Source organism: Balaenoptera ricei, chromosome 1, assembly GCF_028023285.1.
Source record: "Balaenoptera ricei isolate mBalRic1 chromosome 1, mBalRic1.hap2, whole genome shotgun sequence".
In the NCBI taxonomy this organism is placed as follows: domain Eukaryota; kingdom Metazoa; phylum Chordata; class Mammalia; order Artiodactyla; family Balaenopteridae; genus Balaenoptera; species Balaenoptera ricei.
The window spans coordinates 159,732,772-159,751,854 of NC_082639.1; the positions used below are offsets into that span (position 1 = coordinate 159,732,772).

Consider the following 19,083-nt stretch of genomic DNA (forward strand, 5'->3'; position numbering starts at 1 on the left):
CCAGGGACCCTGCCAGACACTAGGGACACAAAACTGATCAGGGCATTGTCTGAGCCTCACGAATTCCACAAAGAGGGGAGACAGCGTAAGCCAGTGGTGAGCAACCTACAGCCCTCAGGCCAATCCCAGCCCACTGCCTGTTTTGTAAATAAAGTTTTATTGGAACATAGCCATGCCCATCCGCTCACTTATTGTCTATGGCAGCCCTCACACTGTAATAGTAAAGTTCAGTACTTGTGACAGAGACCGTCTGTCTTACAAAGCCTAAAATATTTACTGTCTAGACATTTACAGAAAAGGTCTCCAACCCTTACTTTAATCACATAGTTTTGCCAGTGTGCTGAGGGCCTCAGAGAGGCAGGTTTAAGCTACAGTAGAGATGAGATGGACTCTCAGCTCTGCTTGGGGGTGGGGGGCACAGGCGAAGCACAAGGAATTCTTCACTGAGCAGTGAGGTCTTGAAGACTGAGTAGGAATTAATCACATGACAAGGAGGGAAGGCCTTTCCAGGCACAGGGGATGGCACGGGTCAAGTATGTAGGTTGTAAATGGTGTGGTATGCTTAGAAACTGGCACAGCATTCAGTAAGGAAGCATTTAGGGTTTGGGTGGGCTTGGAGAGGCCTCCAGGAACCTGATTTCAAAGAGCCTGATATGCTACGCTTGGGGGTTTGGATTTGATCTTATAGATTGATGGGGAGAAATGGAAAGGTTTGCAGCAGAGCACTGACATGATCAGGTGGGATTTTAGAAAAGTCACTGTAATAGCAACACGGAGAATGGATTGGAAGGAGACCAATTGGGAGGTTATTGCAGTGGTTCATGAGACATGATATTTATCAGAGGTAAGCAGGTGGGAACATGCAGAAGGGAGGGGGAATGAGAGACACCAGGAAGGAGACAGTCCAAGGGCCTTGGTGCCTGGATGTGAGATGTGAGAAGAGGTGGGATTTAAGGGTGATTCCAGGTGTCTAGCTTGGTGACTTAGGTGGGTACCACCAACAAAGACAGGGAATAGAGATGGAGGGTCAGGACCCTGATGGAGACACTGAGGACATCAGGCAGAAGAGGATCCAGCAGTGTGATCAGTGCCGCCGTGGAGGTTAGAAGGGACAGAGAGAAAACGAGGCCCCGGGGTGGTTTTTCAGAGGCCAAGGAGGAAAGGATGTTAGGAGGGATGGCTGGGGTGGTTAACAAGTGTTAGTGCCTCCAGGAGGTCTGGCAAGATGAGACTGAGAACACTGGTTTTGGCCATCAGGAGGCCAATGGGAGGTCCAGACAGGAGAGTTCCAGGATGTCGTTGGATGAGGAGTGAATGGGAATGAAATAAGTAAAGGCAGAAGCCATCAACCACTGTTGAAAAAAAAAAAAAATTTTTCATGAGAAGAAATGGAAGAAAAAACTTCAGGTACATATAGGGAGGCTGTGAGATACAGAGAATGATGTTATGGTTTCGTTATGAGAGAAACTCATGAGGATATTTCTCTGCTAAGGCAGGGAGCAAGTTGAGAAGAGTTTGGAAATTCAGGAGAGAGCAGATAGTTTTTGGGTTTTTTTTTTCCAATTTATTTATTTATTTTAAGATGGGAAAAAAAGCACTGATTATGACACCCTCCTGTGTCCCTCTTCACACACCCCATTAGCACGGGAGGGTTTGGTGGGGGGGGGGGGGTGCTTTATCTCCTTCGTTTCCAGCACAGTACACACTTTGGCTACATTTTAAGGGCCTCAGGAGATAGAAATGCCCTGAGTTTTCTTTCTTTTTTTTTTTAATATCTTTATTGGAATATAATTGCTTTACATTGTTGTGTTAGTTTCTGCTGTATAACAAAGTGAATCAGCTATATGTATACATGTATCCCCATATCCCCTCCCTCTTGCGTCTCCCTCCCTCCCTCCCTATCCCACCCCTCTAGGTGGTCACAAAGCATCGAGCTGATCTCCCTGTGCAATGCAGCAGCTTCCCACTAGCTAACCAATTGAGAGCAGAGGGTTGGGGCCAGGTCCAGGCAGAGGCAGGCAGGTAGGTGGAGGGAGGAATGCTTTTTTAATACAGAAAGTGGAGGTCACGGGAAGCGTATGTGTTCAACCAACATACTAGGGACATTTCTGATTCTGATAGCACTGTCATTTCCAAGTGATAGAAAACTCAACTCCAGATGGCTTAAAAATTCAAGAGAATTTTTAATATAAACACACAAGTAATTTAAAATCCCCAAGTAGGGCTTGCTTCGGGAAATGCTCAATCAGTGACTCAGTGACGCGAAGGATCAGGTCTTCCTGTGTCTTCTCTCTGCCTTCTGCAGTGTTGGAGTGTCCTCACATTATGCTTGGAGACCACCCTACTCCCACTCACTGTAGCTCCATCCTCTCCCCTTAGGGGGGTTCCTCACTGGATCTCTTTCAGAAGAGAGGGGGAAACTTGTCTTTCCCAGAGCTTTTAGCAGAAGTCTACGTGAAGCACACTGCCTCTGGCTGGATGAAGTATCCTTTCCTAAACCAACCATAGTGGTGAGGGGTAGGGAATGCTAATTTTCTTATACTAATCACAAGCCAACCCTGGAATTGGGGTAGGATCATTCTGAGAAAGAGGCAGAGATAAATCTGCTGAAGAAAAATGTGGGTACTATTATGGACAGAATCGTGTCCCCCCGCAAAATTCATATGTTGAAGGTCTACCCACAATGTGACTCTATTTGGAGACTGAGCCTTTAAAGAAGTAATTAAGGTTAAATGATGTCATTACGGTGGGCCCTAATCCAGTAGGGTTGGTGTCCTTATAAGAAGAGGAAGAAACACCAGAGGTGCCTTTGCACAGAGGAAAGGCCATGTGAGGACACTGCAAGAAGGCAGCCATTTGGAAACCAAGGAGAGAGACCTTAGGAGAAACCAACCCTGCCAGCACCTTGATCTTGGACTGCCAGCTTCCAAAACTGTGAGACAGTGAATTTCCAGTCTGTGGTATTTTGTAACGGCAGTGCTAGCTGATGAACACAGGTACAGGAGGAGGAGAGCAAGGATGCTGGATAAACATCCAGTAAATGCCCACTAGGTTCTCTGTGTGCTTGACAGCCTCAAGGAATTCACTGGGGAGACAACAATCTACACCAAAGACCTAGCACTCATTACAGCGAGTATATCCCAGAATTCTCTGGGAGCAAGGAGGATGAGGACTGCATCCAGCCTTGGTGGGACAGGGTGTTCCGGGGAAACCAAGGAAGGCTTCCCAGAGGTGGTGTCACCTGCCCTGAGCCTGAAAGATAACAGAAAGTTGGGTGAAAGAGCAGAAAAGGCAGACTAGGAAAAGAGAGTAACTTATGTAAAGTTAGTGTGAAAATAAATGCCACCCAAATGAGAACAAGCAGAGGCTATTTATTTGGAGTGAGCTATAGCAAGGGAGTCAGCCACCATCACTTGCTTTGGCAGAGACTTAAAGGCAGAGAGGGGAGAGGACAGGTTTTTAGTGAAAGAAAGGGAAGGCTTCCTGTATGCTCAGACTGACATGGGCACCTGGAGGCGGGCTAAGTAGAAGCAGGCATCCTATGTGATTGGTCTGAGAAGCATATTTGTCTTTCCCTGGTTGGTCTTGAGTTGGAAATACTGGTAAAAAATTTCTTAAAGCCTGTAGTCACTGCCCGAGTCCTGACCACTCTGGGCTGTCTGCTGCAGAGGCTGTGGGCCAGGCTCCTGCTGTCGTAGATGGTGTGGCCGTCGTCTGTGCGGTTCTCTCTCGGTGGGTGAGCGAGCAAGGACTATTCATGGAACTAGGAATAATTCAGTATAACTGGGGGTGAGTGGAGGAGCGGGGGATGAGACTGGGCAGGTATGCAAGGGCCTGATCAGGGAGGGCTTTCGAAGCACGTTTTATTTTAAGAGAGACATAAAGGACAGAAGCAGCTGGGGTGGGGATGGACACAGGTTGACCAGAGGTGTCAGGGATTGTGAGGCTGTCCCGAGAAGGCACCCCAGGCCTCAGTGAGGAAATGCTAGCCACGGGAAGCCAGACGGTTTCCATTGCAGTGCTGCGGCCCCAGCCTGGTGTGCTGTTCCTCACGCCTGCACCTGGCTGTTGCACTCACATGTTTTTGCCACTGGGCGCAGGGTTTCTGCATTTGGGAAGTTAGGCTGTTGCACAGGGGTTTTCAGTTCTTTGTTTTACTAACAGAATCCTTTCTTGAAACAAAACCTTATGCAAAAGCCCAATGTAAAACAAGGACTGTGAAGCAGCTAGCCACCCACCCTCCCCCTCGGAGAGGGCCTGAGGCACTTCCAAAGAAGCCACCCAGCTTCTCTGGACCCATCGTAAACACCCAGCACTAAAAGATTCTTGCAGATTTTTCAGCTCTGCCCTCACCACCGGGGAATACTTTGTGTGATGAAGTTTCTGGGTTTGGAAGCTGAGGGGCTGACCTTGCCCCAGAGGATGCAGCGCCTCCTACAAGGTCTCCCTGCTTCCAGTGTTGTCCATCTACATTCCACCCTCCACACAGCAGAGTGGTCTTTACAAACAAATCTTATCGGGTCAGTTCACCACTTAGAACCCTACAATAGTTTCCTGACATGCTTAGAATATATTTTAATTCCTTACTTTGGCCTTCAGCCCTCTGGGAGTATACTCTTGTCTCCCTCTCCGACTATGACTTGTTCTGTTCTTCCCCACGTACCCTCCAAGCTCCAGTCACACCGGCTTCTTTCAGTTTCTTGCATGTCCCCATCTGCTTCCTGCCACAGGGCCTTTGCACAGGCAGTTCTCTCTGCCTGGAATGTTTTTCTGACCCATCTTTACAAGGTTGGCTCCTTATTGCCGTATAGATCTTGGTCAAATGTCACCTTTTCACAGAGGCCTTCCTTGACCATTCACTTTCTTTTATCACATCACCATCACTGTGGTTTCTTTTTTCTTTTTTTTAATAGACTTTATTTTTTAGAGCACTTTTAGACTCACAGCAAAATTGAGCAGAAGGTACAGAGATTTCCCATATGCTTCCTGCCCCCACACATGCACAGCTACCCCTGTGTCATCACCATTTCCACCAGAGTGGTACATTTGTTACAACTGATGAACCTACATTGACACATCCTTATCACCCAAAGTCCATAGTTTGCAATAAGGTTTACTCCTGGTATTGTACATTCTATGAGTTTTGACAAATTATAATGATACCATTAGAGTATCATACAGAGTAGTTTCATTGCCCTAAAAATCCTCTGAGCTCCACCTATTCATCCCTCCTTCCCTCCAACCCCTGATCTTTTTATTGTGTCCATAGTTTTGCCTTTTCCAGAATGTTCCATAGTTAGAATCATACAGTAGGTAGCTTTTTCAGATTGGCTTCTTTCACTTACTAGTAGGCATTTAAGTTTCTTCCATGTCTTTTCAAGGCTTGATAGCTCATTTCTTTTTAGTGCTAAAAAAATATTCCATTGTCTGGATGGACCAGTTTATTTATCCATTCACCTACTGAAGGACAACTTGGGTGCTTCCAAATTTGGCAATTATGGAAAAGGCTACTGTAAACGTTGTGTGCAGGTCAGATTGTATTTTCTTCTTTGCACTTATTGCTGCCTGATTTTGTTGTTGTTGTTGCTGTTCAACGTTTATTTCCTGTCTTCCCCACTGAGAGATAGGCTCTGCAAGAGTAGAGAAACCTCAGCTCTTGTCCCTGTATATTCTCTAGACTGGCGCCTGCCACCAGGTCTGGTAAGTGAACGAATGGCCGGCTGACTGCTGGCCAAAAGTCCAAGGCGGGTTCTGCTGCAGGGGCCGTGGTGCTGCCGACTGAGGCGTGTCTCAGCGCAGCCTGTCTTTTCTCCCCATCACTTCAGATGTGTTGTGACCACCGGTCCAGCCTGCTCAGAATGGGGCTGCGGGAAAGCGGGGAGCTCCTGACGGCAACAGCTTGTGGGACCTGTGGGCCTCTCATCCATCTGCCAGGGACAGCTTGTGGGATCAACACCAGGGGCCCCCCCAGTCTGGGGAAAGAAAGCAAACCAGGACCCAGCAAAAAGGAAAAATAGAAAAGCACACTGACTGTGGTTGGATAAGTAGTATTGCTCCTTGGAGCTGTTGCTGGTAGTGTCCTAGAGGTAGTTCAAAGCCCGATGGATAGCAGTAGCTAACATTTCTTGAGCTTGTGCCCCCATGCTTTGTTAAGTGCTTTATATAGGATTTGGGATATCAAGTCACAGCGGCAGCCCTCTGGAATAGATGCTTCTATTATCTGCATTTTTCAGATGAGAAATACAAAGCTCCAAAGTTTCAGTACTTGCCCGTGATCCCCACCTTGTAAGTGGGGAGCGGCTTCAAACCCAGGTGGTTTTGCTGCCTGGCCAATGCTCTTGAACTCAACTAAGAGAGGCTGTCATGTCTGCTGTCCCCACCAGTGGCTGATCATCAATCAACTCACGTGTGCTTTCCTGGGCCCCATCTTAGACATTTTGAATTCAAATCTCCCTCAGGGCTTGCAGATTTAAAGGCCTTGAGTTCAGGAAGGTTGCCTAAGTGTGTGAAGCACCCCCATATAAGATAACAGAGGTTCTAAGGACATTCAAATTAAAAAAAATTTTCTAATCTGCAGGCTTGATTTGACACCCTACCTAGAAGTTTGAGGGTCCAGGGATTTGTGTATTTAACGAGTACCCAGGTGATCCTGATAAGCATCCAGTTTCCCTCCTGCGGGGGCACATTGTCAGGGACGCACCTGACCAAATGCCGTTTGGATTCTTTATGAAAAGCAGTGAGCTCAGCACGTCACATGCAGAACACTTCATATTCAGGTGACTCTATTCTCTTCTCTTTTTTCTTTTCTTTTCTTTCTTCTTCTTCTTCTTTTTTTTTTTTTTTTTTTTTTGGGCTTTTCTTTGCACACAGTGGATTGGGGGGTGGGGGCATCTCAGATATACAAGAATTGAATTAATCATGTTCTCCAGCTCATAGTACACCAACAGTCCACACAAGATTTCTCCTTTGGTTTTATTTATTTTTGTTCTTTTCCTCACTCCCCATGCAGTAGACCCCCCTTCAATGTATTTTATAGTCTTACAGTTCACCTCTTACCTGTTTGATTCGATATAAAAGGATCCTTCAGATACATCATAGTGGTAGCGTGTGTGGGTGGTGTGTTTCATTTTCATGAATGGTTTTGTACGATGGCTGTGGATTATTCTTCCTTGCATCTCAGAGAAGCATCTGCCTCTCTGGAACTTCCTCCCATTTGATTCTTCTTTTGCCCCCATGGAGCTAAACAGAAAAATTCCACGCCCTCTTCAGACTTTCCAAGACAGTCATCACCACCCCCTCTTCTGCAATCTCTATCTGCCCTCTCAAGGACATCGGATTTTCCTTATTCCTCCACGGGATGCTCCATAGTTAGACTGCATTTCCCTTGAAGAGCCCTGACAACTCCACCCCCAAGCCCCGCCCCCGGCTGGATGGTATGCTTCTCCTCTCCTAGCGATAACCTGCAATTTGTTTATTCATTTATTCTTTGATGGACATTTGGGCTCGTGCCACCTCTCAGCTATTGTGAATGATGCTGCTATGAACATGTGTGTACATGTACGTGTGTGAGTCCCTGTTTTTAATTCTTTAGGACATATACCTAAGAGCAGAAATACGGGCTCATATGGTAATTCTTTGCTTAATTTTTTGAGGTACTGCCAAACTATACATTTCTTTTTTAAATTGCAGCTTTGCTTAGGACCTGTCATGCATATTGAGAGACAGGGAAATTGGATGGAAAAACCCTGAGCTAGGAATCAGGAGACCTGGGTTCTTTTCCTAGCTTTGCCACTAACCTACACAGTGACCTTGAGCACATCACTTCCCCTTTCTGGGCTCTTGTTTCCTCATCTGAGAAGTAAGGGGATTGCATAAAGCTAAATACTCTTTAAATTATCTTCCTTTTTAAAGATTGTTTTGGAAAAATTGGATTCCAGGAGAAGAGAGAGAGAGAATTGTCAAACAGCTAAATTTGATTATTTCTCTGTTCTTTTCCTACTGTGTTTTTATTTTTTTTTATTTTTATTTTTTTTTAATTTTTATTTATTTATTTATTTATTTATGGCTGTGTTGGGTCTTCGTTTCTGTGCGAGGGCTTTCTCTAGTTGCGGCGAGCGGGGGCCACTCTTCATCGCGGTGCACGGGCCTCTCATTATCGTGGCCTCTCTTGTTGCGGAGCACAGGCTCCAGACGCGCAGGCTCAGTAATTGTGGCTCACGGGCCTAGTTGCTCCGTGGCATGTGGGATCCTCCCAGACCAGGGCTCGAACCCGTGTCCCCTGCGTTGGCAGGCAGACCCTCAACCACTGTGCCACCAGGGAAGCCCCCTACTGTGTTTTTAAATTGTGAGTTAAAGATACCCCAAATAATTGGACTTGCTTCTTGCCAATGTGTATCTAGTTAATGAATAGCTTCTGGCTTCCCGTTTCCATCAAGATTCCCAGAATAAGATATCCTTCTCTTTCCCATCACTTCCTACCACTTGGCAGCTCCTGAACAAAACATGGCGGTCACGGAGCCAAGACTGGAGCCATCCCCGCTGTCCTCCTGGAAGGAAAGCTGAACCTCCCCCCGGTGCTGGTTCCCTCAGCACTAAGGTTTCAGTTGGATAACCTGAGTCTAGCCTTTGGAAATGCAGGAGCCATGGAGAGGCATTAGCAGACTCTTTCAGAGACAGTGTGAGGATCATCTTAGGAGAAAGAACCAAAGACCTGCTGTGATGCCTTCCAGCCAGACAGTCCCCCACTTGGGAGATTTTCTACTTTCTTAACTCTCTTACAGCTGGATGGTTCCCTGGCCAGAGAATAGTGCCTGTGTAGGGAGGGAATTTTGTCCTCCACTGATTGGAAGCCTTCACAGTTGGCTGCCCAGGTCCAAAGCATGTGTTCTCCTGCGCCGCCTGGTGGTTTTGTGGGGAAACACAAAACCTGTTTTAAACAGGTTTAAAACATGTGATCCAAGTGGTTTATTATTTTATTTGCTCATTTTTCATCCACTCATCACATGGTTTTGAATGCCTGCTATGTTTTAGGCACTATGCTGTATTCTAGGAATAACAAGATGAGGCACCTTCCCTTACAGTACCTTCCTTTTTATAGGGGGTACAGACTAGTGACTTTCAGAGTGAATACAAAGTGACAAGTGCTATAATAGGGGGTCATGAGTAGTGTTCAGGAGCGCAGACAAGGGGGCACATAAGTCATACTTAGCATAGCCTAATGAGAGAAGGCAGGTGCAAAGAGTGTTCTAGACAGAAGTTAATCTGTGCAGAAGTCAGCACAATAGAGCATTATGCACTAAGAGACCTGGTAGAAGACCCATGTTGGCTGGAACACAGAACACAAGGGGATGGTGATAAGATATGACCTTGCAGACGGGACTACATCATGCAGGGCTTCTGAGCCATTTCACGGACTTCATCTTCAAGTTTGGAGCAGCAGTGAGCTAGTGAGTTTGACTAGGGGAGTGGCGTATTTATACGTGCATTTGAGGAGTAAGCACTCCGGTTGTGGCTGGAGAATGAACCAGAGAGGCAAGAGTAGAAGTGGGGAGAGACCACTTAGGAAGCTGTTGCAGTAATTGGCGTGAAACAGTGGTGCCCAAAACCAAGGAGGAAGCAATGGGAAAGGAGACCAGCAGATGGAGTCCAGAAATACACATGAGGATGGAGGCTGGTATTGGGCCCAGCTTTCAGGAAAGAAATTGCTGAAATCTGAATCAGCATCCTCTAGTTTGCTCACATCCCGGCACAGGGCATGCCTTACACCCTCAGTCTGGAAACCTGAGAGACGGTGGGGTTGTACAGGTGATAGAGGCTTCGTATTGCTGCCAAATTGTTTTAAACAATGTGCCCATTTGATAGATAGCTGTTGGTCCAGCAAAGCTGGAGGAATTGTGGGGAAACTGCCTCCCACTGTCCTCTTTGCCTTCTTTGGCCCCATGGTAGGTAGAACCGCAAAATGGACCAGTTTTTACAACTCTGTGTTTCAGAGCCTCAGGCAGTTTTATGGCTCAGTATCTGAGCCTCAGCTGTAGGCCATTCTTGCTCTTTCTTCTCTCTCAGAACAGAGGGAAAAGGGTTTGTCTCTCAAGGACCTGTTCCAGGCTCCTTGGACAGCCATTTTTAACCCTTACCCCTGTAAGCCCTGGAATGATGTCTTGTGCTTGAGGATGTGAACATCGTGCTGTCATAAATGTTGCTTATTCTACCAACCTCCTGGAGCCTCCTATCCTGGGCCCTCATCTCAGCACTGCCTTTATCTCTTAAGGGACAACATCAGGGACCACCACCAAATATTTAGCTGCACAAAGTGTTTGCAGAAATCATTCATTTACAAAAAGTCTTTGGGGCAACCAAGTTTTCACTTACCTAACTTCTGGCCCACAGTGCTGCCCCCTCCCCCTCTCTCTGGGTCAAAGGACAGCACTGTGATCTTGTCTCTGTGCTGCTACCCCAGACACACTTGGCCTCGGGTCCACTCATCACACGTGGTTCATAGAGGCTGTGAGATTGGTGCATTTCCTACTGGCTCAGTGCATGGCACCTTCTAGGTGCTGGACCTAGGGGCCAGTGTTTGTTTTCATGACTGTTCTATGCTGAGTTGCCCTTCCTTCTAGAATACTTGTTCTCAACAGGGGGTGGTTTTGCCCTCCAGGGGACAGTTGTCGATGTCTAGAGACGTTTTTTGATCGGAGGCAGGAGTGAACTCTACTGGCATCTAGTGGGTAGAGGCCAGGGATGCTGCTCAACATCCTACAATACCCAAGACAGTTCCCCACACAAAGAATCACTGGGTCCCAAAAGTCAATAGTGCAAGGTTAAGAAACCCTGTATTAGAACATAGGTCTATAACCAAGGGGACCCTTGAGTCCTCGAGGCCCTGTAGGATTGCTGGAGCAAACCATGAGTTCAAGAAAAACTCACCTGTCGTCACATTTCTTTCCACAGCTGAGCTCTGTCCGGGAGGCCCAGTTACAGCGGCTGGAGGCTGTGGGCCAGGGAGCAGGGAGCGAGGCCCAGTGCTCAGGATGGCCAGGCAGCAGCCATCGCCCTGGGTCCACACAGCCTTCCTCTTCTGCCTGCTCAGCCTCAGCGGGGCCATCGAGATTCCTATGGATCGTGAGTCCTGCGCTATCCTCTTTTATTCTCCTGATTTGTGGCAGAGGAGTTGGAGGGTAGGGAAGGTCAGGGGAGAGTGAAGACCATTCAAAGAAGGTTGGGGACGGGGAAGCAGTGGCTTCTGGATTCAGAGCTGGGTTTCCCTCCGAAGAATCGATGCAGGTGGCCTCATATTTGGGAACCTGAGACCTTGAGTTTCAGTGCCGTCTCTCAGGGCCATGGCTGGGCTGATGGCTGCCTGGAGCCTGCTGAGTGGGACCAGAGCCAGCAGAGTTTGGAAGTCTGAGTGTCACTGGGGAGTTCTTCCCTCCACACCCCTCCCTCGGCCCTCCGTGGTCTTGACTTACCTATCGAAGTGGAGTTTCCAGGGGCCGAGCGTGGTGGACAGCTCTTATTTGCCTTTCTCATATGTCCAGGTCCTCTTGGCTGAAGTGGTGAGGAGGACAGATGGCCTGGGAGGGTTGAGAAGGAGATTACTTTTGCAAAAGACTGTGGCTAAATGAGGCATTAAAATAGAGCCCCATTATAATGTCACCGTGGGAGAACCAGGCATGGATTCCTTCTGTTTGTTTTCAACTTTCCCATGGTAAAGTCGAAAAGTAAAATCCATGGCATCTGTTTCCCATGGTGGGGGCATTATTCGGCCACCAGGATCATAAAGTAAAGCTTAAAATGCTGATCTAATAGCCATGTCTCCACCAACCATATCTGATGTTGCATTCGTAAATGGCCCATTGACTGGCAGCCATGCTCCTTGGCTCTGCATTTAGATGTGTACCACCTTTGCCACAATTCTGACACTTCTGCCAGAAAGTCTTGGCATCCCAGTGCTATGATGTAGACATACCACCTCTGTCCCCTGTTCCCTGCTTCTAGGAATAGATGGGGCCCACGTGATGCCAGCATTGACTTGGGCTCTCTCCAGGTGACAGGTGTCTGGGGAGGGGTGAGAGAGTGATATAGCCTCCAAGAAGTCCCCACTGAGCTCTCCAAAACCAGCCCCTGGGGCCTGGAATTAGCACAGCTTGGAGAAGAGTTGCAGGTATCTCTGCTCCCCGCCCCCCACTTCGCCAGTAATAATTGCTCAGAGGAGTGGGTGCTTCTGGATGGAGAAGGCCAGGAGAAACTCTAAGTTGGACCCAGAGAAAGATGGACAAGGTCCCTACCGCCCTCCCTATGGCCCCAACGTGTGTATGTGTGTACGTGTGTGTGTGTGTGTGTGCGTGCACTCGCGCTCATGCACTTAGGGAGGGAGGGAGAGGGGAATTGTAAAGGGGACTGTTCCCGTGGAGACCATCTGCACTGCTGGCTCAAGGATAGTTTCTCATTAACAGTCCCAGGCAGATAGTCTAATAAGAAGCATGATAAGGCCACGTCCTTGGAGAGGAGAGGGGCTGCAGAGGAAATTGGGTTATGAAGGAAGTGATGAAGGCTCGTTTCTCTTCTGCCGCTTCTCCTCACTCACTCACCTGCCACTTTGATCCCTGGGGCTGGTGGGTGAGGGGTTCCTGCAAGGTGAACCTGTAAACAGATGGCTTTGATGTCTGTGTTAGGAATCTGGAGTCCTAAAGCTCAGCCGCGCCCCGGACAGGACCCCCGCAGTCAGTCTCTCCAGAGCACCACCTGTGGGCCAGAGAGCTGCCAGGACCCTGAGGAGGGTCTGGAGGACCCCTTCCCATGTGTTCACGGGAACTCAGGTCCCTACTTGCTCAAAGTCACACAGTAAACGAGTGATGGACTCATGGAAAGAACCCAGGCCTCTTGGCTCCCCAGTCTGGCACAACATGCCGCACCCCTACCTCTGGTAGTCTGCCCCCTTTTAGCTCCTCTTGGAGCCCCTGTTATTCTCCTTGGAATAGCAGCTGCCGTGTGCTTAATAGAGAGCTAAGGCCTTTCCAGGCATCATCTCCCATGATTCTCACAGCGAATCCATGAAGTAGGTATTATCCTTAGCTGACAGGTTAGAAATCTGAGGAGCAGAAAAACAAAGCTGTTTTCTTCTGCTCATAGTGGCAGGGCCAGTGTTTCTCTGAATGAAGAGGTGAGTCCTTCTGCAAAGCCACTCCCAGTGCCCTGGGAGCTACTGCCGGGAGCCTGCCTCATACATACTGTGCCTCCCTGGTTGCTGCAGGCACAGTGGCCGTGGCGACGTCTCCAGCCTGAGTCTACAAAAGCTGAATGCAAGACAGGAGTGAGGCAAGCCCTTCAGAGAATACCCAGTTGCCATGGGAAGAAGTCCTCTTCAGCCAGGATTTTCCCTCCCCCTGGGCCCAGGATAGACGCCCCCTAGATTATCTGAGCCTGTCCTTCCATCTCACCCTGGGCTGAGCCCCAGTGGAATGGGCTGGGGAAAGATCAGGCTTTCTCCCCTCCACCCCCAGCTTTATTGAGATATTATTGACATATATGTCAATTTAAGGTGTACAACTCGATGATTTGATGCACATATACAGTAGGAAATGGTCACCAGAATAGGGTTAGTTAACACATCCATCTCCTCACATAATTACCTTTTTGTGTGTGTGGTGATAACTTTGAAGATCTCTCATAACAACTTACAAGTATATAGTACAGTACAGTTCATTGTAGTTGCCATGCTGCACATGAGATCCCCAGAACTTATCCATCTTGTAGCTGAAAGTTTGTGCCCCTTGGCCAGCATCTCCCCACTTCCCCCACCCCCGGCCCCTGGCAACCACCATCCTACTCCCTATTTCTTTCAGTTCGACTTTTTAAGATTCTGCATATAAGTGAGAACACACAGTATTTGTCTTTCTCTGTCTGACTTATTTTCACTTAGCATAATGACCTCAGGGTCCATCCATGTTGTTGCAGAAGGCAGGAGAGGTATCTGCCCCCCCACCCCCACCCCGTGTTCATGCAGCATTGCTCACAACAGCCAACGGGAACCACCTCAGATCAGGCACTCGTAACTTTCTCTGTGTGGTGGCTGGAAGGGACTGAGGGGCTCAGGCCAGAGGCTCCCCTGCCCCGCGTGCCCTCCGCTCGCTTCCCCTTTGCGAGGGCATCGTCTGTGCCCTGAGGACCAGGGCGCTGCTTCTGCCCTGGGGAGACTGGGTGCAGCAGGCTTCCTGGAACAGACCCCCTGGGCCGAGGCACAGTCCCTCATTGAACACTCGGCCTCCCGCTCCCACTGCTCTGCCAGCCGAGTCACATGTACCCCAACTCTCACCACCCCAAGCAGAACAGCATGACCTTTGGAAAAAGCAAAGGGTTGCCCCGTCCACAGGAGTGATCTTGCCAGAAAAGTGAGCCTGCTGGCAGCTTGCCGCTCCGTCTCCCTCCCCACATCAAGGAACTCGGCATTTTTCTCCTAGGAACCCACAGAGGAGGGCCCTGGGGTAGGAGAAACACTTCCTCCTCACTGTCATCCCGGGTGGTGAGGCTGCAGGACACCTCAGCAAAGCACAAACACACACACACACACACACACACACACACACACTCCATCCTCCAAGGGATGACTGCTGGGGTGGTAGATATCAGAGCCAGGGAAAGAAAAGTGGCTCATGAATAAAGAAACCTTGCAGACTGGGCAGGCATCTGCCTCACCCCCTGCAGAGACCATTGGAAGACTTCTCCTCCCCCTTGGAAGTCAAAAGAGCAAATTCATTCTCCACTTGACATCGTCATCCAGCAAGTTCCACAGAAGGAGAGAAGGGCAGGTGGTGTGACATGGGGGGAAGGGGCGTTCCCGGGACTAGATGGGCCGCCTTTGTCCCTAGGCAGGCTGTCCTCGCTGTCTTCTCCCTGTGGCGGCATGTCCTCTGGGTTGATTGTGTCCCTGTAATAAACCCCTTGGTAGCACCATGGTGGCTGCAGATGTCATTACCTCTTTAGGCAAGTAGTTTCTCAGGAGGCCCCCGGCCTGATATCAGTGTGGGGCTGGGGACAGCATCCTGAGAGTCTCCCCTCCCCCAAGCTCTGTCCAAAGTGTCAAGGAGAACGGAGTGCCAAGACCCCACCAGACTAGCTCATCTCTCCGGCCAAGGATGGATTTGCAAAAAGAGCTCTCAACCAGCAGTGGGAGAGCTGATTCTCATTCCTATTCTGCACCAAACTTCCTATGTGACCTTAACTGAGTGACTTCCCTTCCAAGAACCTGAGATTCCCTGGGCAACGTCTAGGGCTGTTTCCACTGAACTGGCCTTTATATAAAAGAGGCTTGAAGCCCATGTGGGCAAAGCAGATCCTTTGTCAGCCTTTCCATCCAGGGTGAGGCCAGAGCCCTCAACTGGATAGGAGGACCCCAGAGACGTCAACTGTGTCTTGAGATGAAGAAACCAGGGGCCTGGGCTGGTTTTCAAAGGAGTGGGTCAGGTGTCAGCCCTGCTGCTCCTGACAATGGTCCCTTCTCCCCACCTCCCCCTCCCTGCCCAGCCCCACTGATTTTCCAGAATTACCTTTCTTGGGCCGTGGCAGGAAAATCATAGATGGGTGAAGATGCTGCAGTGGGGAGCTCCACAGAGCCTGTGTTCAGAAACCACAGACTTCTGGTGTTCCCCTGGACTTTTCTTTTCCTTTTTGTTTCCTGCCAAGGCTGCCCCAGGCACATGGTGAAGCAGATAAAATTTCTCTTCAGTGCCCAAACAGGCCACACAACCCTGGCCCAATGAAAGAATTGTTTTGAACCTCTCCATAAGCCTTACTCTCGACACTTTCACTTCCTGATAGCATGTGTAGCAGGGCCCTCATCCCTGCTACCCTCCATCTCCCCTCTCTGTCTGCCTTCTCTCTCCTGTGGCTCCTCTTGCATCTCTTAGCCCTGTCTTAACTCTGCCTTCCCCAGGCCGCCCCCTCTCTGAGCCCCTAAACTCCTCTTGCGTATCTCACTGCGGTCAAGTCAGAAAGCTTTGAGGTCACCATGGCTCAGCCTTCCCCCAGGAAGCGCTCACTCGGAAAAGGTCAGCTCACAACACCGGCAGTGTCTGACATCCCCACCAGCATGAAATAAGAATGGCACACAGTAATATAATCATGTAATACATATATTGTATAATCGTAAGGGAAAAAGTTAAAAAGTTAGAGCAACACATGTCGTCTTTTCTGCAGACAAATTTTAACCAAGCCCTTCTCCCCCCAGAGAGTATACCCTCTAAAACCTCTGAGACCTTGCTATTCAAAGTGTGGTCCCCAGACCACCAGCGCCGGCATCACCTGGCTGCTTGTCAAAAATGCAGAAGCTCAGACCCCGCCCGGACCTACTGAGTCAGAACTTGCATTTTAACCAGACCCCCCTGCAAGGTGATTCTCATGCTTCTCAAAGTGTGAGAAGCCCAAACCCCAAACGTGCACACACCCGTACATGAGCACGTGCACATCTCAGGTGAGCGCCGGGGAAAATTTGTGCCTCCTGCCTCTTTACCCTCTTTGTAAAAAGCACAGAAAGGAGTGGTGGGCTCTTCATCCCCAGAGTTTTTCAGAAGCAGAGTTTCCATAGAACAATGTACTTCTGCCATGAGCAGACGACGATAACTCATCCGTCCCTCGAGTTTTCCAAAGGATGGCAAAGGAGACCATGAGGAGAGAAGGTGCTTTCAGGTGTGAAAGAGAAGAAGGTGTAAAGGGAGGAGTGAGGACTGTGGACCTGGCTGGGCCCTCGGGCTTCACCCTGTAGCGGTGGTTCAGATCCACTCCTTCCCTGGCGCCCCCAGCCTCACCCTTGCGCCCTTGGCTAAGGAACCTGCTTTTCTCGGGGGCATCTGGAGATGACAGGCTGCATCTTCGGACCCCAGCCTCTTTTGAGCAGCATTGCCACTCCTGATGGGAGACATCCCTGGAGACGTCATCATTTGGTCAGAAGGTGGTCATTCTGCTCCGCTGCGTGATCTGGTCTCCTGGGGGAGGCATCACCTTCTCCGTGAAGCACTTGCTGGGTCTGTCCCCAGCCCTGCTTGGCTATTCACGGAGTTCCGCAGCTGGGAGGAGACAGCCCGCACACTGCCCTCCCCAGACCTGCCTCGCCCTCTCCCTGTATGCTGGGGTGTGAGGCCACCTGGGCGATCAGTTGTGTCTGACCACAGATAACCGATAACCGTTGTCTTCTTTTCTCCCCCTCACAATGCTAACCCACCGGGAACTAACAGCAAGCATTCAGAATGAGCGTAAGTCCCCTGGACGCCTGTCTGCACTTGTGCCTCTGGGAGTTAGGAGGGCAGCAAGGAGGGGCAGGAAAAGGCCAGGGAGGAGATCCCCGGAGAACTTTGGAGTTTGGGGCTGGGAGTGAGAGGAGCTGGCTCTTCAGCTACAGACAAGTCCCTGGGAGGGCTTCTGGGGACTGAAGCGTCTTTCAGCTCCAGCCTCACCACAGTTTGGCCAACTGTTGATCCTCCAGGGCTCAGAACCATCGTGGCCGCTAGGTTCTGGAAATCAAGCAGCTTTTGGCTCCTTTATTCATTCAACAAACATTTGTCAAGAACTGTTGTACGCTAGGCATTGTACTAAGCACTGGAGTACAAGAATGAGTAAAACAAAAGCCTGGCCTTCAGTTTCTCACAAAGATATTATGAGATCTTAAAGGGATTCTTCTTATGCTTGGTCCTTGACACACACCCCCTTTCCTGCAGCCCCGTTTAAGGAGCTGGGTCTCTAGAATGGGGCACTGTTCACCCCCCGCTTGCCTGCTTGTCTGTGTGGCTCCTGAAGCTCTTAATTTCAGCCGCTCCCCAAGGGCAGGTCCCTGCAGCCCTGACTGCCCACTGTGTGTGCTGTTGCAGTGTCCCAGCCCCCAACCATCACCAAGCAGTCAGTGAAGGACCACATCGTGGATCCCCGTGATAACATCTTGATTGAGTGTGAAGCAAAAGGGAACCCTGCCCCCAGGTGAGTGTACTGGCAGGTAAATCCAAGCTGGGTGGAGGGAAAGGGGCCTGCAAAGAGGGCATTTAAACTGTCCCCTTCCCCTGGGGTCTGATGATAGTTGAAGCAGCTGAGAAATTAAATGTATCCATTCAAAAAGTGTCCATTAGGCACCCACAAGGTAGAAGGTACAATTTGGATAGCCAGGAAATTTAGCTGATGAGGACACTGGGGGCCAGAAAACTTAACTGGCTTAAGTTCACACCAAAAAGCCAGGACTAGGTATTAAGTTTTCTGACTTGGAGTAAAACATTCTTCCCACTGCCTGTGTTCCCAGCATCCACCCCATGCTTAGGTTATAGGAAGTTCCTCTTCAAGCTAACTTGAGTCTTTCATTCTGAGCTCGTCTCTGCTTATTTGTGTGCACATCAGGATCACATGAGATGTCAGCAGACACAAGTTGCAAGCCTGCTGTGCCAGGCTCTGTGTTAGATGTTCCTCACACTGTCTGTTCAACCACCTCACTGCCCTTTGGGGAAGGACTCGTGTCCTCGTGAAGAGGAAGTAAAATGGAGGCACAGAGGTGTGAAGTACCTAATCCCAGGCCTCTGACTGCCCAGGCCCGGTTCGTTTCTACCAAGTGATAAGCATTGGTGATAAGGATGCACTACGCGTCCACCATCTTCAAAACAGCATCCACAGGCTGGAGCTTTCAGGAGCCTCATGCTGGATTCACACCCAGACGTGACAGGCCCCCATGTAGAGTGTGTCTGTCAGCAGGAGAAACGAGGCGAGGGGAGCCTGCCTCAGGTGTGTGGCATCCTGTTTCTGCCTCCCTCCCCGGGTGTGCCTGAGATGGTCTGGCCCAGAGCTGTGAGCCCGGGAGCAAGAAGAGCCTCTCTTGCCCATGACGGGAGAAGCAGAAGTCACCCTGAAAAGTCAGGCAGGGCACTGGTGACCTTGCTTCTGAGGTTTGGCCTTTCTTCCACAGTCCTTCGCAGGGACATTGAGACACTGAGCAGCCACTATTGCTCCTGTTTCTTTTACTTATGTCCTGGGCAGCTGCAGACACACGTCCCCCCCAGGAAAAGCAGAGGGATGTTCTAGTCTCTCTACCCCGGGGCTCAGTTTTATTAAGGCTGCCTT

The 19,083-nt window shown here is 49.6% G+C and overlaps 1 protein-coding gene across 7 annotated transcripts in view; it reads left to right on the forward strand.

Annotated features, from left to right (window-relative positions):
• Positions 1-11,012: 11,012 nt before the first annotated feature.
• Positions 11,013-19,083, forward strand: part of NFASC (neurofascin) — a 75,194-nt gene continuing 67,123 nt past the window's right edge. For 4 of the 7 annotated variants that reach the window (XM_059940077.1, XM_059940099.1, XM_059940088.1 and 1 more), the window contains exons 1-2: positions 11,028-11,118; positions 17,856-17,961. In XM_059940077.1, the coding sequence (XP_059796060.1) occupies positions 11,028-11,118; positions 17,856-17,961 (197 nt within the window). Of the gene's footprint in view, positions 11,119-17,225; positions 17,244-17,855; positions 17,962-19,083 lie in introns of all 7 variants that reach the window. The other 3 variants (XM_059940055.1, XM_059940066.1, XM_059940119.1) reach the window with 2 other exon arrangements.